The sequence below is a fragment of the Phalacrocorax aristotelis genome, chromosome 1 (genome assembly GCF_949628215.1).
Source record: "Phalacrocorax aristotelis chromosome 1, bGulAri2.1, whole genome shotgun sequence".
Classification (NCBI taxonomy): domain Eukaryota; kingdom Metazoa; phylum Chordata; class Aves; order Suliformes; family Phalacrocoracidae; genus Phalacrocorax; species Phalacrocorax aristotelis.
This window is the reverse complement of record NC_134276.1, coordinates 24,093,093-24,111,981: the sequence shown is the minus strand read 5'-3', so window position 1 is coordinate 24,111,981 and position 18,889 is coordinate 24,093,093. Positions and strand designations below refer to the sequence as shown.

Sequence of the window (18,889 nt, the reverse complement as noted above, 5' to 3'; positions counted from 1 at the left end):
GTCTGAAAATACAAGCGGGGAGAAGGTAGGGGAGGCCACGGGTGTATATCTGAGGGCAGGAGAGATGCTGGGATGCTACAACAGGCATCTCCACATGAGGCTACAGCCACAAACTGAGCTATCAGGTGATGCCTGAGGCTGGCCACATGGACGAGAGAGGGACATGGATCTGCCAGAGGGACAGGTTATGGGAAAGTAATTACCAGCATGTAGATATATGTCAAGTAACTCGGTGGTCACTGCTTCTTCTGGGTGGGTAACTTGGTATTTGCCCCCTCTCTAGGTTGACTGTGACTTTTGTTCAAAAATTTAGTCTTGAAATTACTTCAGGTCTACCCACTGCACATGCAGAGCAGCCACACAGGGTCTGCCAAAGTGCCATCTCAGACTGCCTGTACCAAGAACATTCACATGTTTAGCTCAAATGCTACTAATACATTTCTGTCACAAAGTACTGACCCAAGAGTGTAAAAGTCTCTGGATGCTAGAATCGTTATTCACTATTGCATTTTTTTTCTGATGAAACAAAGTTTGATAGAATAATGCAGGCACCTGGAGTCTAAAATATATCCTTTTGAACATTTTGGTATTGGCGGATTGAAGCTATGGCTCTAACAAACTCTGCCCAGATCCCTACTGCATTGCCTTGGATGGACAATGTGATGTTTTCAGGGTTTTTCCCTGAAACATAACCCCAGTAAGCACAAGCACCCCTGGACAACTGATGGGGCCAGAACTGGGTGGCTGTGGTGCTGAGATCCTTGCATTGTCCTCACACCTGTTGTAGGAAACAGTTAACAGAACTCCCAGGCTCCCTGTTGTGGAAATGAAGGCCAAACCTAACAAAAGGTTGAAAAATGGACAGTTACTGTGACTCAGCAACTCCCCTGAGAATGATAGGTCCATTGTTGCAAAGAACGGGATCCTTAACTAAAAATAGATCTTCCAGTTTAAAGTGGAAAAGAAATTATGAATCTTAGAAAATGAAATTTTGGCTAACTGTGAAAGAGGATTTGAAAATGAATGGGATTCAGAAGAGAGACACATTTCCACTGACTCCTTTGCTGAACTTCAAGAGTGTATGGAAACATTGCAGTTCAGGTTTTGCTCTGTTCCCTGCATGAGCGAAGGCTGCAATACCACTGGATCCTGTTGCTCATCACTTCTTTTCACACAGCTCCTAATGCGTTGCCAAATCCCTCAGATCAGCCACCCTGCTTGGAGGATGCCATTGTCAGAAGGGCCACTCCTGACTCTTATTCTGCTTTTTTCCTCTGTATGCATTATAAAATCAAGGCTGTCAAAGTCAGTTGGTTACACAGAGATCGGCAATATAAACAAAAGGAGAAAATAAATTCACCATTACCTGGTGCTTGGCACACAGCCTAAATATATTTCTCTTTGAGGACAACATGTAAATAAAGAGATCTTTAATTTTCAATGGGCATTTAAAACCTCTTCAAGAGAAGCATTAGAATGCCTGGGGCTATATTTTTTACCTTGAAATTTGAAATATTTATGTTTAACTAACAAAATTCTTCTCTAACCCAGGTATACAAACATCCTCTAACTGGAGGTTTGTTTCAAACCAAGGCCATGTAAGTACCTCAGCGCTTCCCAGGGAAGCATGCTCTTCCCTCCCCCCCCTCCCCCCAACAAAAATTTGCACTATTTGCCACAGCAGTGGCTGTGGGAAAGCCAAGAGGTTCCCTGCATTTCCTTCCTTCTGCCTTGCAAGGACGCTGTCTGGGAGTAGTGTAGGGTATTTGCGCAAGTCTAACATTTGCTGCCATTTTGGCAGCAAAGCTGGGGAGAGACCCTTCTGGTCTTCCCCCCGCTGCCCCGAGGGCTCCTGTATTTATTCACTAGTGAAAAGCTCTACATAGTGATGGGATAGAAGCATTTTGTGTCTTACCTAAAAGGACCATTTTGAGTGTGAGGTGCCTGAAGATAGTGCTGTGCATTGGACAGTATGGTGACCTGTAGAGTAAACCACTGCAGGTGCTGCCAGGTGCAGAAATCAAAAGCAGTGACATGTCTCTAGAGCTGTCTAGCATCAGTTACTGCTCCAAAAGGAGAGATGGAAAGGTCAGGGAGGACCACTGGGCAGCTTTCTGCCTGGTCCCTGCAGCACCTTTGCCAGTAGCTCTGTGAAACAGACCCACTTCAGCTGCAGCTTGGCACATGCTGCCTGTGCTGCCCACAGGTTCCCGCTCACTTGCCTCCCTTTCCCCCTCGGCATCCAGAGTCAGGGGGTTATTTCCATCAGGATTAGTCCAGCATTACCATGAACCCATCACCAAAGTGCTGGCAGCAGTGTGCCATGGCCAGTCATGCCAAGAAAGGCTAGGCAGCACCTGCTCCACAAGCACAAATGGGTCCAGACAGGGCTTGTCCTCTGACACTGCAAAGGAAGCAGAAGCTACAGGGAGAGAACAAAAATCTCTACTGTCATCTCAGAAGTGGAGTCCCCCAAGCACTCCTTTTTATTCTTTTTCCACTATGCAATCCCCAGTGGCAAATGGCTGGGTGAAGATAATTAGTCCTTGATTAACACCGGTTTTATATATATGTGTGTGTCTATATATATGTAATTTTTTACTTTTTCTACTTTTAACTCCTACTTGTAGGGGAATAGACAGGGATCGGCGACCGGAAGATCACAGGCTGTGATGGAAAGATAGACTCCTCCCCATAGGAGTGGCAGGAACAGGAAGCGCAAGAGCTATATAAGCATGCGACGCAGCCAAATAAACGGATATTTTGTATCCATCATATTGATGTCTGTGCATCACTGTCCCCAGGGTGGGTAGAGCCCTGTGTCCCGGAGATATGCGGCCCAAGATAAGTTCTCCCATAGAAGCGTACAGCAACACCTACTCAACAGAAAACATGCACAATTAACATGCTTGAGGCATCTCCTCTTGACACAGAAGGAAGAAGCAGCCTTTCTTCTAAGCAACTAGTTCTTCACCTACTATTTTTCCAGCTATGCTCCCACATGAATTTGCTCAAACATCAGCCTTTCCCTGATGTTTCCCCTTAAAACTCTTCTGCAGAGTCTTTGTGCTTGCTTTGCACCCTCAGGATTTCAGGTGGGGAAAGGAGTTTGCTGCTGCTCCCTTCCTGCCCCTCCAAATGCCGTTGCTCTGGCTGCTCACTGCCTGCTTCCCTGGGGGTGAGTTATGCACTCCCACTCCTTGCCCCGCAGGACAGGATCTGAGAAAACCAGAGACAGATTCAGCCCAGCAAGTTTCTGCTTCCTCTTTTTATCGCTTTCCTGTTCTTGTCTCCTCCTCAGCCAGATGGCCGTAGGGCACAAGCCCAGTATATATATCTGCTATAACTTCTGATGTAATGAAATAACCCAGCCAGAGAAGAGAAAAAGGGGTGCACCTCAGAGGCAGAGGTTATCTAATTGCCCCATTTGCAGTGAGGAAGGAGCTTGTGCAGGTGAGTCCACATCACAGAGGAAATCCTGCTGTGGGACCTGCGCTGTCCTGGATCACACAGCTAAGATGTACAGAATGGGAGACTGCACCACCTGGCCCCACGCCCACCTCACACAGTGCCCACCCGGGAAGTCCTCAGCAGGGCATTTCTCTCTGTTCTCTCACAATACCCGATATCCCCCATCATCATCTCCACTCCAGCCACCTCACACCCCCACAACCCTTCGATGGGTGTGAGACTGCATCCAAAAACGAGCGGTGAAGTGGTGGAGTACCATGGTGGATGGAGGTCCACTCTGTGGGGTGGATCCATCATACAGCCACAGCACAGGGTACAGCACAGCACTCCCACTTTGCCCAGTGAATAGGCATGTCAGTATTCAGTCTGAATTTGCTTACTTTCTTCATGTATTATATAGCCCAAGGCCTTATTTATTACCCATGGTACCCATGACTGCAAAGTGCTGATTTTCCTCACGGGCTGTTCTTTCATCCTCTCACCCCCATATCAGAGTGCATCACAAATACTATGGTTTTTCTCCTCCACGGCACCCTCATGTGATGGCAGTTCTCTGGTGTCCCCATCTAAGAGCTGAGCACTGAGACACGGGGGGATTAAAAACATCCCTTAGATCCTGTGCTAGGTGAGAGGTGGGTTTTGCTGGCAGACCCAAAGGGCACAGTGTGGCGAGTGTCTGGCTCTGCAGTCACAGCAGCCGAGTACTGAGCACTGAGAAGTGCTGTGCAAGCAGAAAATGAGGGACATGCTCTGGCACAGAGGTGGAGAGCTTGGATGAAATTACCTTCCTATAGGTCCTGTGTAGCATCCTCTTGTAACATCCAGTTACCGAGAGGATGAGGAGGGGAAAGATATTCAGCTGCTTTCAGGTTTCTATTTCTACAGCACCTTACCTTTTCACTGCCTGTCTTTTAGCACCCAAAGCAAATAAGCAGGGGGCTACAGAAGGCAATTTCCTTGAGTTCACAAACCCTGATCCATTCCTTGGGCAGGTCGACCATGTGTGAGTGTCCTGTGCTTCCCATAGCAGCTGCATTACAGAGCCTTCATCATAATGCTCGCAAGTAAAGGAGCATCTCTCGATTCTTACTGCTCTGTTTTACTGTGACTAGTAGCCCCCATTACCAAATCTTGTGCATTTCTACTTTAAAAGCAGTTTAGAAAGACCTAAATGATGACAAACCGTCTTCCTAATTATTTTCTCCCAAGTAAACAAAGGGTTTTGTTTGCCTTGCAGTAAAATATTTTGGATTCATATACCTAAACTGTCAAGGTCTGATGAGTCCAAAATGGATTTTTTCCAGGATACAGAATGAAAAGATTGAGTTGTTCTGACTGCTCTGGTCTTCAGCACAAGCAAAGGAAAAACTGAACTTGCTCAATACAGGAAATCTAGCCAAGCTGTAATAATGATGAGGATGGAGTGGCACTGTTCTAAGGACTATTCTTGGGCCAAATTCTAACATATTTTGCAAATTTTGGGAAAATAGTACCCCTGAAAGCCAGAAGGTCTATCTTTCTAATGAGCGCTAGCTTCTTATCACTGTGCCACCACCAGGTACAAACAATAGATATATTTCTCCTAAACTCATTCTCACAGACAGTTGTGAAAATAAACAATTTCCAGCTCAGCGTGAGATATGCATTTGAAATGTTAGCCCAGATTACTGTTTTGGAGACAATGGTAGGAAGTGCCAAGCAACTTATATCTAGTGCAACCAATTTTGCCTCTAACACAAGAGGTCAACGGCATTTGGACAAGGTGGTTACATGACACTAGGCGGTGTATTGTCCATTCACAGGACAGAAACATTACTCTGAAAAATACAGACATATCTCAGTTATTTGAATGGGGGAGAAGATTTTCCTTGTCCATTCTAGATTTTGCAGGATGCTGCTACATGCATTTACTTGTCTGGAAGATGTGTATTGTATATTCATGCAAAAGCATCCCACACTCAGCTGTGGAGACAAACACACACAGAGGTTACTGGTGACATGCCTTTCCCCATGTTGGTATACACAAAGTGCTGGGATACCTTCAAGTACTGCAGTGCTGTCCCAACTGTTGTTCAGGGATTCTGTGTGGTTCCCCCACTCCCAGCTGATCTGGTTGTGCCCATGTGCTGGGACCTCTCCAGAGCAGTTTCCCCCCTGTGATGAAGACTGCAGCACAAGGCCGTGCTGCAAGTCTGGAAACCCCTCCGTGCCCATGCAGAGTATGGGACAGACTGCCGCAGCATAACCCTTTCCCTTACCTGCTCCCACTCTTGGGTTGTGCAGCCCGGAAAGGATCCCTTCCCCTCACATCCACTGTAGATCTGGAGTACTGATTTGAAATTTCAGAGCCAGAACTTGCTAACCAGATTCCACTTTTCAGCTGTTTGGGCATGCTGTACTGGCAGAAAGGCATTAGCCCAGTTTCCAGGGCCTCAGCACGGTTTGTCCATGACAGTCCTCAGCAAAAATACATCTGCTCTGAGTGTACTAGAGATATGAAAGAGATACGAAAGTGGTTTTTTTTTCTCCCTATTGATGTCCAGAAGGATTTAGTATTCAGAATTTGTTAATTTGGTCTACTGTCCTTTAGATGGCACTGTTACCACTTCCAAGAGGGACTGCTGCTTGTCACTTTGCTGAACAGGGCTGAAACTGAGCCAGGACTGTCATCATTACTGGGCTAACAAGCCAAATCAGGTCAGTAGTGACCCAAGTCAGGGGGAGCCATTCATGATATTTGGTCTAAAATGTCTTCATGGTATCATCTTCATCGTCTCACTCCAACTCCCACCAGTCAGTTGTTCACTTTGGAGTGGCTCTCACAACACAAAGGTTGCATTGATATGATGAACATCCAACATTAAGGACAAACTCAATTTGCTCCTCCTCAGAATAAGTTTGAAGTTAACGTACCTATCTGAGGGCCTTAACTAATTGATCTGCTAATTAATGAATAATGAGAAGCCATGCTGTCCACAGGCACTGCAATCATTACTTTTCATAACTAGCTAAATGCTTATGTCAGAACCACTGCTTTGATATTTTTTTGTCCACTCTATCAGTCATCACCTGCTTCTATTGCCTAGGCCCTAGGCTTTTTTCCCAGATAACAAATGGGTTTAGCTGTTATTTAATGAGCCTGTACTAAGTACTGCTACATGTTGTGCACTTCTTGATGCCTATTAAATGAATCTTGCCTACTAAGAGCATTTTCAACTAGGAAAGAGAGATGATTCCAGGACACCATTCAGGAGTGGTCTGGAACAGTCAGAAAACAAATCCAACAAAACCCAAAGAAAATGGTCATGCAACCTTAAGGTTGCTACAGCAAGTGCTTTAAATTCGAAAGCACTCAAAGAAGCTAAACATGTCTGTAGGACCACTTGCATTGGTGCTTTCCCCAGCTTTGGAGAGAACAGAAACAGTGTGAGCAAGACAATAGAGCCACAGGCATGGGGAGACTCCTACCTGTGTGCAAAACACTAGCCATTGGGTAGCTTTTAAGACCCAGCCCAGTCCTCACTGCCTGGGAACACATTTTCCAACAGAATTCAGCTCCAATTCAGAGAAAAATCTATGTTTTGGACAACATTTTGGTGTGGTGTAAGGAAAAAGAGACATATACTAAAATTAGGCTATGGGTGACTATCAGTCCAAAGAGACTCCCTAGCACCAAAGTAGGATTGGGCCCTCTGCTACACAGAGTAAAACTTCCAGTCAGACAAATCAACCTCAAACTTCTCTGGAATAAAGCCCCACCTTGTTCCTGAATGAGTATTATTCCCTTGCCAAACTGCAGTTCTACTCAGACCTCAACCATTTTGCCTGCAGGCTTCTCAGAAAAGAACACACACAATCATTATTTTTATAATGAGAAAAGTTTCTTTTTCCATGCTGCCCTGACTCAAATCACACCAACTCAATTCTGCTCAAGCTTTCAAACAATAATACGATCTCAGAAAATGTCTACAGATTGTTATTTTCGAATGAGACTCAAAAACTTGGAAGTCTGTGTCTATGTTGCAAGACAACAGGCTGCCCAATTATGCAATTCCTTGAGTAGTCCCAGATCATCCCACCACAAGTAGGCTCTCAATTTAAGCTTCGAATGTAAAGGTCCCTTAGGCCTCCCTGGAGGCCTCTGTTGAAACAGGCAAGTACCTCAAGCAGAAATTCAGATCTTTGGTGCCGTAAATATTCTTCTGAAAGTGCTCATTTGCACCTATTCACTAAAAATGGAGCATAAAACAACCGTACTCATAATGTATGTACCACATCTGAGTGCCTAATGGATAACTGCTGGGCTCACTGACTGTGCACCTCGTCACTCAGGGAAGCCAGGGGTGTCTTTGCCTGGAAGGGCTCCCAGCAGTAAGCAGCAAAGACACAAGTGTCTTGCACTGCACTGAACAGTGATGTGGAGATATATATACTCCAGGGCAACCAGGCAAGCCCAAAAGGGACCGACACTCAGGCTGAACACAGGTAAGTGAGTCCAGCAGTGGATTTGAAAAAAATCTACATCTAATCCTGCCCAAGCCTGAAGGAGCTTAAATTCCACAGGTATATTATTTTTTACCTGCAAGTCCTCTAGGCACTCAGAGGAATATTACTGCAAACCCCCAGCTGGCCTGACAGTGCAGAGGAGCAGGGAACACGAGGCACAGCTATGCCTGGCCAGGACTTGGAGATGACTCTATTAAAACAAGTCCCCTGAGGTGTTCAGTTTAGGAGGCATTCTCGGGACAGATCTAAAATGCACCAGCAGGATGAGAGTCATCTCAGCGCTCAGCTACTGCATCTGTTCTCATTTAAAATATATCCAGAGGAGACAAAGGAGATATGCCCAAGCTTCCAGAATTCCTTCAGCAAATTGTGAATGAGGCACGAGATGAAAAATCTCTCCCCAGTGGACAAAGCTGAGCAGACACTGCTCTGCCCTTTTTTGTTTCCCTCTGCTTTAATCAAGGACACTCCGCAGTCAGCTCCAAAAAAAAAAAGCAAAAAAAAAAAGTTTTACAAATGCCCATCAAGACCAGAAATGTCAAGACTAAAGAAAAATACAAGGCGAAAAAAATTCCCTGGGAATGTATTTAAAATATTTAGTACTTTTTAAAAATTCCCTGGTTTTTTTTCAGTTCAGTGAAGATCCCCCTGGCAAGATCAGCTCCTATTTAGGGAAAAGTGTGAACTACAGTATTTGTTCAAAAGTAACCTTTCCTACTACTATAAAAAAATAACTGAATAAAGTATTTCAGAATTTGTAAAGCCTGTGTAAAATCTGTGGGGTGTTTTTTTTTTTGTTTTCTTTCTCCCATTTAATACTGAAAGTTTACTATTGTCTCTTCCAAAAGTAGACAAACAGGCAATCAAGGATATTGTCCAGACCTTGGGTCCTACTGCTGGTGATCATCTGCCCGTTTTACAAAGTAGTTGGGACATCAGCTTAACCTGGGATGGTACAAAATACATGGGCATCAGGTGAAGCAGGTCTGCACCTCAGAGCCCAGCTAGATTTCACAGATCACTATACAGCTTTTGAAACAAGCAATACCTACAAGTCCTTCATTGTTACTGTGGTTGCCTTTTAAACTTTACTTATTTTGTCTCGGGTTTAGTGAATAAATAAGCTTCTCTAATTGTTGACAACATTTTCTTTATGTTGTTTATACCTGCTGAATGTAATCTCCTAAATGCTGAGATAATGTTACTCTAACAGCTTCAGGAATTGGCACCCTGTAACAGGGACCACTCTGCCCAATCTGTGGTGAACAGGAGCAGTAGATAAGTACTGTGAGAAAGCAAGTCTTTTCCTTCATCCAGCACCTTTCATTGACTAAATGCATGGATTTTTTTTGCATTTGTTTGCAGGTATCAATATCTCAGTTACACTTTCCATTCCAGCTGTAGTGATCAGGGACTGGAACTTCTAAGTTTCTGCATCTGCTTCACTCCTAAAAATATCCTGAAATGCCTCTGTGCTTGCGACAAATGCTTCAGTCACAATTCTTCCTCTTCCAAGTTCCTGAACTCTGATTTTCAAATACATGGCATCAAATAATCATAATAACTCATAATGACTGCTGCAAAGAAATTACATGCTTTGCTCTCAAGAACAATTTCAATGACAGTGGAATAAATTTGGGCAAGTGATTGGTGTAAAGGCAAAGTATCTTTCCAATGGTAAAAAGTACCCATTGCACTTACCTGCCTGAAAAAGTGCTGTGTTGTTATAGCAAAGACATCAAAGCCACAGCTGGCCCTTTTAAGCTCATCTCGAATATTGCTTAATTGCTGGGACTGCTCATCACACTTTTCCTTCAATCTTTGAACGAACTGCTTTTCAGTGTCTCGACTCTCTCCTGGTTTGGGGGAGAATCCATTCTTTGGGGTGGTTGGCCTTTGCTTGGGATGTCCTACAAAGGGGAGAAGAAAAGACCATCAGGGTCACTTACTTTATATGTACAGACATGAGCTTTATGTGCTTCTAAGGCCTTTGGGACTCAGCCCTGTAAAAGAAAAGAAGGTCTGTAGCATTCACACAGATCCGTAATGACTTTCAAAAAAAGCAAGAGCACAGCAAAATACGTTTCCCTAGGGGCCAAAGCTCAAAGCTTTGTAACAGTCATCTCACCTCAGGCTCTGAGCCTGAAGGTCTGCTACGAGTTGAGGAAAGCTCTCCTAAGAGTGTCTTACTGAGAACTGAGGTCGTTAATGGAAGGATTCATCTCACCTATGTTAGACATCATCAAGAACAGAGGTCTGCCTCTTGACATGTGATGCTGAAATCTCCTGAATGGCAGTGAGAGAAACGGGCACTTTGAGGTTGAGATTCACCTTATCCTGTTGTGGACGTGGAAAACAGTTGGATGACATTTATACTCTACACATGAATTCTTTGGCCACCTGAACCCCTGAATCTGCCTTTGCAGATTTTCTTTCGCCTCCACATGGCATAATGTGGGGCTGGAACTGTCCTTCCCTGAATGCAAACGCCGCATGGGTTGCTTGATATTGGGATATCACTATTTCCTTTTATCAATAATACTGCAATCTACCTTGCCAGTTACCCTTGCTCTCCCCTTTACATCACTTCTAAACACAAAACAGGTATGTATAGAAATGTGACCAGGTACCAGGTAATGCTGACTGGTCACACCACTGGCTCTGCATGGCTGCTCTTGCTGCACCATCAGTCACACAAGAATCACTGTATGGTCTGCAGAAATGGGTCCAGACAGACTCTGGCTCCTCTGATGTGCTCCAAGTTGGCTTGAAGAAAGCCTGATGCCTTATAAAGATGTGAAACCACTAGTGTAGCTTGTCTTTAGGATATCAGCTCAAATACAGTGTCATAGTCACGTGAATGGCACAAGAACTAAAGCTTACTCACAATAAGCCACTTCAGGGAAGTGAGGCTTTCATCCTAAATTAAGTTCATATCCTGCTAGAGTCAACTATCCATTTCTCTGGATATACCCAATTACAAGGATGGAGCAAGAAAAGGTAGTGTTCTGGCAGTGTCAGGTTGTTCAAGCCACTGCTTGGACAATCTGTTTTGTCTTTATCCTCTTAGCTTTCTGAGACTTTCCTCTACAAACACTTATGGTCAGCTAGGCAACACCTTTGCACAGCTTAGTGATTCCTTTTTCTACCCTCAGTTTCTCCTCAGATGATGCTTTTTAGCCCATTCCTGAATCAGGAATCTCTGGTTCTCTTCCTCAGCTCCTCCTATTAGTCTCAAGCTTTTAGACTAGGAGCTAGAGTCAGTAAAAAAGAGGGAGAAAATAGAGTCAGACACCTTGTTCCCATGAGATGGTGGACATTGGTCTGGATACAGATGAAAAATGAACATTTCTGTGTTAGCAGAAAGGGTTGGGTAAATAAGAATCTGAAAAAAGGATATCCTGGAGTTTTATAGTCGTGTAGTATACAGTTCCCGAAAAATAATACTGAAACAATTCCTCCACCCAGTCCTCAGCAAAGAATGTAACAGGAGTCAGTATTCTGCCATGGATGGTACCTACCTCTTTCCTAAAAACCAGAATAATTCTTCCACAGAGATGCACCTGATGGTTTGAGTTTGAGCCAATTTGTGAAGTAGAGCACTGTTCCATAGATAATTTCGGCAGACATGCTTTAGATATTTTACATCTTTAAGACTGCAGCCTGGGTGTGCAAGTGGATCCTTAGGGCACTTTTACTAGGTCAGACAGGGAAGCGGTATGGCCTTGTCACAGCAATACCCCAGGAGCGTATTCCTACTTCTTCAGATCCCCAGTTTGTATGGAGCCACTGGGAGCATATCTTCCAACTTGCTTAACTACGTTCTGGCTCTAGGCTAACTTACAAGGAGCTAGCTCCCTCATATCTCCAAGTATCTCATGCTGCAACTGCAAAGAGCTGCAAGTGCAAAACAGCCTTTGAAACTCTTTGTGCCCATGACTTGCATTTGCAAAGAGGAATACCAGGTTTTGCAACATGTCAAGACTAACTTCATGATGTTGCAAGACCTGAATAATACAATACGGGATGTTAGGGAGGACTGTCTGTCATTAAGAGGGGTCAACCAGCATAACTATTGCCCTCTATCCATTTTCATGTCAGTTAAAGCCTGTACACCTTTTTTGTGAAGGAATACTTTCTTACAGATTCTTTCATTCATTTAAAGGGGCTCTTAACTGGGCAGTAGGTATTATCACAAAATAAGAAATTTATGAAAGCAACAGCCATAAATATCTGTCTTTTTAGTATAAAAATCTCGTGTTGTTTAGGCAGCATGGTGGTGTTACAAGAGAAGGCATAGAGAGAAGTGTAGGGGGAAGCCACTGAAATCAGTCCAGTTTTAATTAAAACAGAAACCCATCAGGATGTTCTGTCTTATATCTTTCTAGCTTTCCTGTTCACTGGAACATTTGAAGTGCACACCTCTATGTTGTCCTTGTCAGTATTACAAGCTGTCCTTGAAAATTAAACTGCACTATTCTCCTCAGGGATAAATCTGAATTTCTCAGTTCATTTGGGTCTGAAAACCAGCTTATTAAGCTTGTTTTGCCATTGATGTCTCTCTTCTGTTGCTCTGCACAAAACAGGGTATATATTAATGATGCTGGCCCTGATCCTGAATGTCCTTTTTGCTGATGGTGGGACCAGGGGGGCAGACCCACTGTATGCTGAAATCACTGAACACCTTTGATCTGCTTCAAAACTCCCAAGTCTTTTTTATCTACCTGAGTGTTTGAACTAAGGAGACATAACAAGTGTATACTCATAATTAGCACAGTCCATGAGGATTTAGATGGGGAATGCAATTTCTTTGCCTTTTAACCGTCCAATTTCTGAATTTTTGGTAAGGAAAGTGAGGAAATTACTTTGAGAGGTTTGATAACAAGTAATCTGTAGAATGACAGATGTCAGAAACAGATGGCAATGGGGTGGAAGGAGAGCACCTGCATCTGTGTACACCTCCTCCTATACACAGATTTCAGGAATTGCATCAACAGATAAAATTGAGATCCTTGCAAGACTCTGCATCTCAAAACTCCCTTGCAAGTCTTCAGGAGGACTGATCCAAATTCTAAAGATCAGATTCAAAGCTAAAAAAAAATGTATGACTGACAAAACCCAGCACTGATTAAAAAGGAACTGCATGTGAGGAGGCCAGTAACGGAGGGAAAACAACCTAGAAATGGCACTTAGAAATTTTAGAGCCTTTTCTATAGCCACACGTAGCTGTGGTGGAGTTACCTGGGGCACACATGCTCCTATCGCAAAGTGTAAATGCCACATGAGTTTAAGATTCTGATGGAGGAAAGTCTGTGCTACTGCCCCTTAGCCCCAGCTACACTCACACCTTGTCCTGTTTAATGGCTTCCTTGATTATTTTGCAGAATTGTTATATAGGTGAAAAGATTATCTGCCCTTATTGCTTTGCTGTTCTTGATGTTATTTCAAGAATTCTAAAGGCTACTCTAAAAAATATTAAGATTATGTTTATTTTCCTATTTGATCCTTACAGTGACAAACAATTTTGGCTTGCCATAATTTCAGACAACTAATCTTAAGAAATCCTAAATTGGCCTGATGGAAAGAGGGCAGTTACTCAACCTCTCATGAGAGTGAAGAAACCTTTGTCACCTCATGAATTGGATATGTGTTGTCGTTTAGCGGCAGCTCAGCCCCACACAGCCGCTCGCTCACTCCCCACCGGTAGATGGGGGAGAGAATCAGAAGGGTAACGCTCGTGGGTTGGGATAAGAACAGTTTAATAATTAAAATTAAAAGAAACAACAGTAGAAATGCAATGTAAAGGAGAACAACGAGAGGCGCAAAGCCCCGGGGGAGGGGGGAAGGGAGGGGAGAGGGGGAACGAACCGCCGAAACAAACCGCACGCGCCGCAGCCGCCCGCCGACCCGGCGCCGCGCCGCCTCCGCGCTGCCACTGCCCCCCCCTCAATATACTGGTCATGGTGTCACATGGTATGGAATGAACCTGCCATTGGCCAGTCGGGGTCAGCCGCCCCCACCATGGCCCTGCCCCTCCCAGCCCCCCCCCGCCACGCGGCAGAGCGCGGGAAGCTGGAAAGGTAGCCGACCCCCACAGTGAGGAGAATTAACCCCTTCTCAGCCAAAACCAGCACAATATGCCAAAAATGTAAGCCTTGAAAATCATTGAGTCAACAGTGGAAATGCAGGCCTCCTTAAGGTAATGCAAATACACAGAACAAATATGCCTATGTTTCATTTTGCTTTCTAATTCTAGTGGAAGAACATCAGCTGTGCTGTAACAGGTTGCTACAGCCATAATCAGTGCTGGTGCTTAAACTGGACTCCCACTGTTATAAATAAATGCTGGTGAGCTGCTGCTCTGTCACTCTCCACAACAAATTTTTCTTTGGATCTCTCTTGGTGATCTACCAGGTGCAAAATAACCTGAAAATTATATGATTCAGAGGACAGAGTTACATTCATCATCTTAGCCTAATATCTTAGTAAGGAGAAGAATTCTGAGCATTGTTGATGCCTGGAAAGATTAAATTCAACCTTCCATTTTCTTGATTTTGTTGGTTAGGAAGGAGAAGAATAGGGATTGGGTTTAGTACACATGAAGAGACTCTTAACGCAAGTTACAGGAGCTAGAGAGCTGTTCTACAAGTTTTATACTTTACAATAAAACAAAGAAACATGGGGTTCTACCCCCCATAATTATAACTCAAGTATCATATATCTGTAGAGATTACATTTAAATGATTTAAGTAGAGTCTGAAAAATGAGGCAACAGCACAGAAGATAAACAGCAGGCACAATGAAATCAGTAGGACCGAGCCCACTCATTTCAGAAGCATTTAAATCAGCCGAAGGCCAGCCTTACAAAAGCCTTCAGATACCTTATACATTTGTTAATGTACACCTAGTAGACATAAATAGAAATACGTTCTCTTTATTTTAGTAAATAAATAAAATCATTCTTTAGAAATGCTAAAACGCTGTGTTTGTGCCCAATATCGAGGTGTAAGTTGACAATGCCCTAATAGGACTCTGAAGGTTATTTCAATAGAAAATCCCTTTTTCAATTATGCATAGAAATTGACCAGGAAATTCAGTGCCTCTGCACACAGTAAGAGTAGATTCCAAGTAATATACTATCACTCCAGGTAATTGTCTGAAGTGTCTTTTATTTCACTATATCTATCTGTTCTCTTTTTATTTAAGAAAATTATAATGATAAAAAAATATGTTCCTGTACCCTTAAACATGTAATAGCAACAACTCTTCGTTTTGAAAGAGACATGATTGCATGGTTGTAACAAAGAAAACATAAGTCTATTCAGCCTATACATTGGTATGATAAAGTCTGCTGCACTCACAGCCTGCTTAATGAACCTTGGACACAATCAATCTTCACTTAACAATGGTGGGTGTCAGATTTTAGTGTATTAACAAGAGATACAAAGTTGACAAGTTTAAATCTTCCCTGAAACAGTGCTTTTGGGTTCATAAATACCTGGTGAATGAAGCTTGGTGGCTGTTACTGCTGATCTCTTAGGGGATGAGACAGCTGGTCTGTTAGCATCTTGATCTTTTTGTACTTCTTTCTTCAGACCTGTTTTAGAAAGAAAATAAAGGCAGAAAGAAACCTGTTTTATAATTCTGTTTGCAATTGTGTAGAACTATGTCACTAAGATACAGACCAGAATGGCAAAATAGAAGTATTTCACCAATACACATCCTGGGCTTTGCACAGAATGATGCTAGACAGTACTTCTGTATTGGATGCCAACTTGCCACTTCTGCAAGCGTGACTGTGTGCATGTGGTTGAGTTGACATGCACAGAACTGAGAAGGTCAGAAGGCTTTACACACCACCGTGGCTCTCCAGCCATCTGCACAGTGACAAATGCCAATAAGGCACAAACGGCTACACAGGTAGCCCATCCTATCTGTTGTGAGCTCTGTGTTCTGTCTCTTTACCTTGCTGTGCATCCTCAGCCAAGGATCTTCTGGGCTGGAGGAAAAGCTTAGGACTGCACAAAGTTAAATTACTTGCAGAGACCTGCTGTATCAACTTTCTCCCCTGGCTAGGGAACCACCTTTTCTGGCGACCAGCTTTCCCAAGAGGTTCTCATACAGGCAAGAGACAGGATTCTGCAAAACCAGAAGCAGGCAGGATGTGTCAGGGCTGTGCTGAATGTGGCACCCCAGACAGGAGAGTGGGTCTCTGCCTGAGTGGTAAGTCATGCAGGTCCAGAGAGTTGAAGCAGATTCAGTGCACAAACCTGCAACATACAGTGCCAATGCAGGACACAACAGGGCCATACCATTGCCTTGCTGTCCACAAGGTTGAACCAACACCTGGTTCATGCTCATCTACAACCCAGGCATGTGCCAGGCTGCCTGGCCTCCCTCCTCTCCCGTCTGTTTTTGTAGCTCTTCAGATTACTCCTGACCTCTGCATTTACCCTTTTTTTTTCTGCAGCCACTAATCCTTCCCACTGACAGGATGATGCCCCAGAGCTCTTGGGTTATGTTCTCCAGAAACTTTGTGCTAGCCTTTCCTCTCTTCCTTTAATTACACAATATCACAGAATGGTAGGAGGTGGAAGGGACCTCTGGAGATCATCTTGTCCAACACCCCTGCTTGAGCCGGCACACCTAAAGAAGGGGGCACAGGAATATGTCCAGGCGGGGTTTGAGTGTCTCCAGGGCAGGAGACTCTAATTCTTCAGTGGGAGGCAACTCAGTGTCTGTTATCATTCCTCCCACCACTGGAGCTCTCTGGTTACAGGCTCAGGATGGTCTGTCAGTTGTCCAAGCTCTGCAGTCACCAATTGCCTCTTGTACGAGGGAGATACAACTTCTTCTGAAAGCCAGAGTGGCCACCCAAGCTCGTCTCACCTCCTGCCCACCCACAACTCCCATCAGAATAGCTGGGGGGGCCATACTGAGTGCAGTAACACAAAAGCCCTGCCCTACTGGTTTGCCCATGGTGTGACAGTCACAGCCACAGGACTTCACGCAGAAAACACTCACCAAGTAGTAAGAAGGAAGAGCAAGAAAAAGCAAATCCCTGAGACATTAATGTATTTTCCCCTTTGCTTTCCTTTTTTACCATTAGTGTTTGTGATTGTATTTTAGCCTGCAGGACTGTGTCGCAACCCCTGGATTCACAGGAAAAAGAGAGATTTAAGGCAAGCCACTTGTCATAAAGGAAAAACAATGTTTGCTTTATTAATTTTCACTTCTCATAAATACATTTATTTATGGACGTCTTATAGGAAAATATCCCACAGAATCTGAACTATCTGAAGCAGGAAAACAAAACCATATTTTCTTGGTGGTGCTTAAAGAGAGCAGGAGTCTAAAAGATAACACTATCTTCCATCTTGCTTAATGCTAATGTGATCTGGCTATTTCAATAGTGGAGAAAAGTGATAATTTTATACAGGGATCATAATTTTCAGGGACACTTACTGGATAACTAGTTTTCCGCCCTCTCCAAAGCACAGCTAGTCACAGTTGCTGTATCAGGCTTATTTTTGATGTATCATTCACCCTTCCATTTCTGTCTGCATCAGGATTTGCAAGCAGCCAGCTGCAGATGCAGCATTTGTCACGCACCAGAAGCCGAGCTTCATATTTTCTAGCCCCACCTCTCAGCATTTGCTTGCAGAGTACTTCTGTGAAGAGCACATATACATGCACAAGCCCTGTGTCCAACTATTTTTGGGAGGATGACACAGGAGAAGGTCTAAGGCCCTCTTTGACACCCTCCCACTGTTCATAGGCAAATCGCACCATCAGTCATCAAGGGCTAGTAAAGACTGAACTCTTCTTCATACTTTTAATTTGGTCCATCTCCTTTCTCTTTGCTGTTTGTAAATTGGACAAGTTGAGGCTACGATTATCATTTGTGATCAATACTTTTCACAGTGAAGTGACTGAGGATATAAATTTCCTGTGTCTGCTACCTACTACACTGTACTTTACTACAGAGCAGGACATAAAATAAGTTTATGGTGCCTTTTCATTACTAAGGACCAAGTGAAAGCAGCCTGAGATGGGAGCTGTCAGACAAAACCAGAGCTTGTTTTGTAAGGTGTAGTTTATATGGTTACAGATTTGAGCATTACTTCTTCATGGAAATGAGGTCTTGGTTTTTCTGTGATTTTCAAAACAAAAATATGATGCACAAATGGGCCACATAGCAAGATCCTCTGTAAATTTCCCTATGGCAAACATCAAACACAGACAATGGTAGGGAAAATGTGTTTTCCTTATGCTTTCAGCAGTAATAAGTGGAATATAAATACCTAACTAGTTTTGGTTGTGACACAATACCTGGGAAATTAGTTCAGCCTCTTAACCTTGAGCACAAAGTGAGGAACAATTGCCCATTTAGAGCTCAGTTGGAACAAAAGAGCAAAGAACCAAACAAGACCAGTGAGGACCATCGTTCTGCAGAGGGCAAGGTGAGGTCTGCAGAGAGCAGCGAGTCATGCACGGGTGCAGACAGCAGTGCCCGTCAGGGGTGGCTGCATGGGAGACGTCGGCCCCAGAAGGTGGGAGATCAGCAGAGCCTGAATCAGGTTGTGCGCAAAGGTGCAAATAAATATCTTGGCAAGGACAGAACAGTACGGCTAATAACAAGGAGGGGAAACAAGGATAACCTCCCTCCTTCAGTTTACAAGATTAGGAGAGTTCCTAAGGTCTTGTAGGGATGGCAATGCAGGAACCGGGAAAGCGGGGAGGGGTTATGTAGCAAGGGAAGAGCCAGTGCACATCTCAGCCCTGCTGGGAAGGGACTGGGGAGAGAGGCACATGGAGCTAGCAGTTATTCAACTTCTCCTTCATAAGTAGAAGGGTCCCTGTGGCCTCTCTGTGGCCTTCCTTAGTGGTGAGGGATTTAGGAAGCACACAG

At 43.9% G+C, this 18,889-nt stretch overlaps 1 protein-coding gene across 2 annotated transcripts in view; it reads right to left on the bottom strand.

The window, feature by feature from the left end:
• The window catches only part of MTUS2 (microtubule associated scaffold protein 2), a 343,082-nt gene that overhangs the window by 69,223 nt on the left and 254,970 nt on the right, over window positions 1-18,889 (bottom strand). For both annotated transcript variants that reach the window (XM_075084318.1, XM_075084325.1), the window contains 2 exons: window positions 15,476-15,574; window positions 9,679-9,887 (listed from right to left, as the gene is read on the bottom strand). In XM_075084318.1, the coding sequence (XP_074940419.1) occupies window positions 9,679-9,887; window positions 15,476-15,574 (308 nt within the window). The remainder of the gene's footprint in view (window positions 1-9,678; window positions 9,888-15,475; window positions 15,575-18,889) is intronic.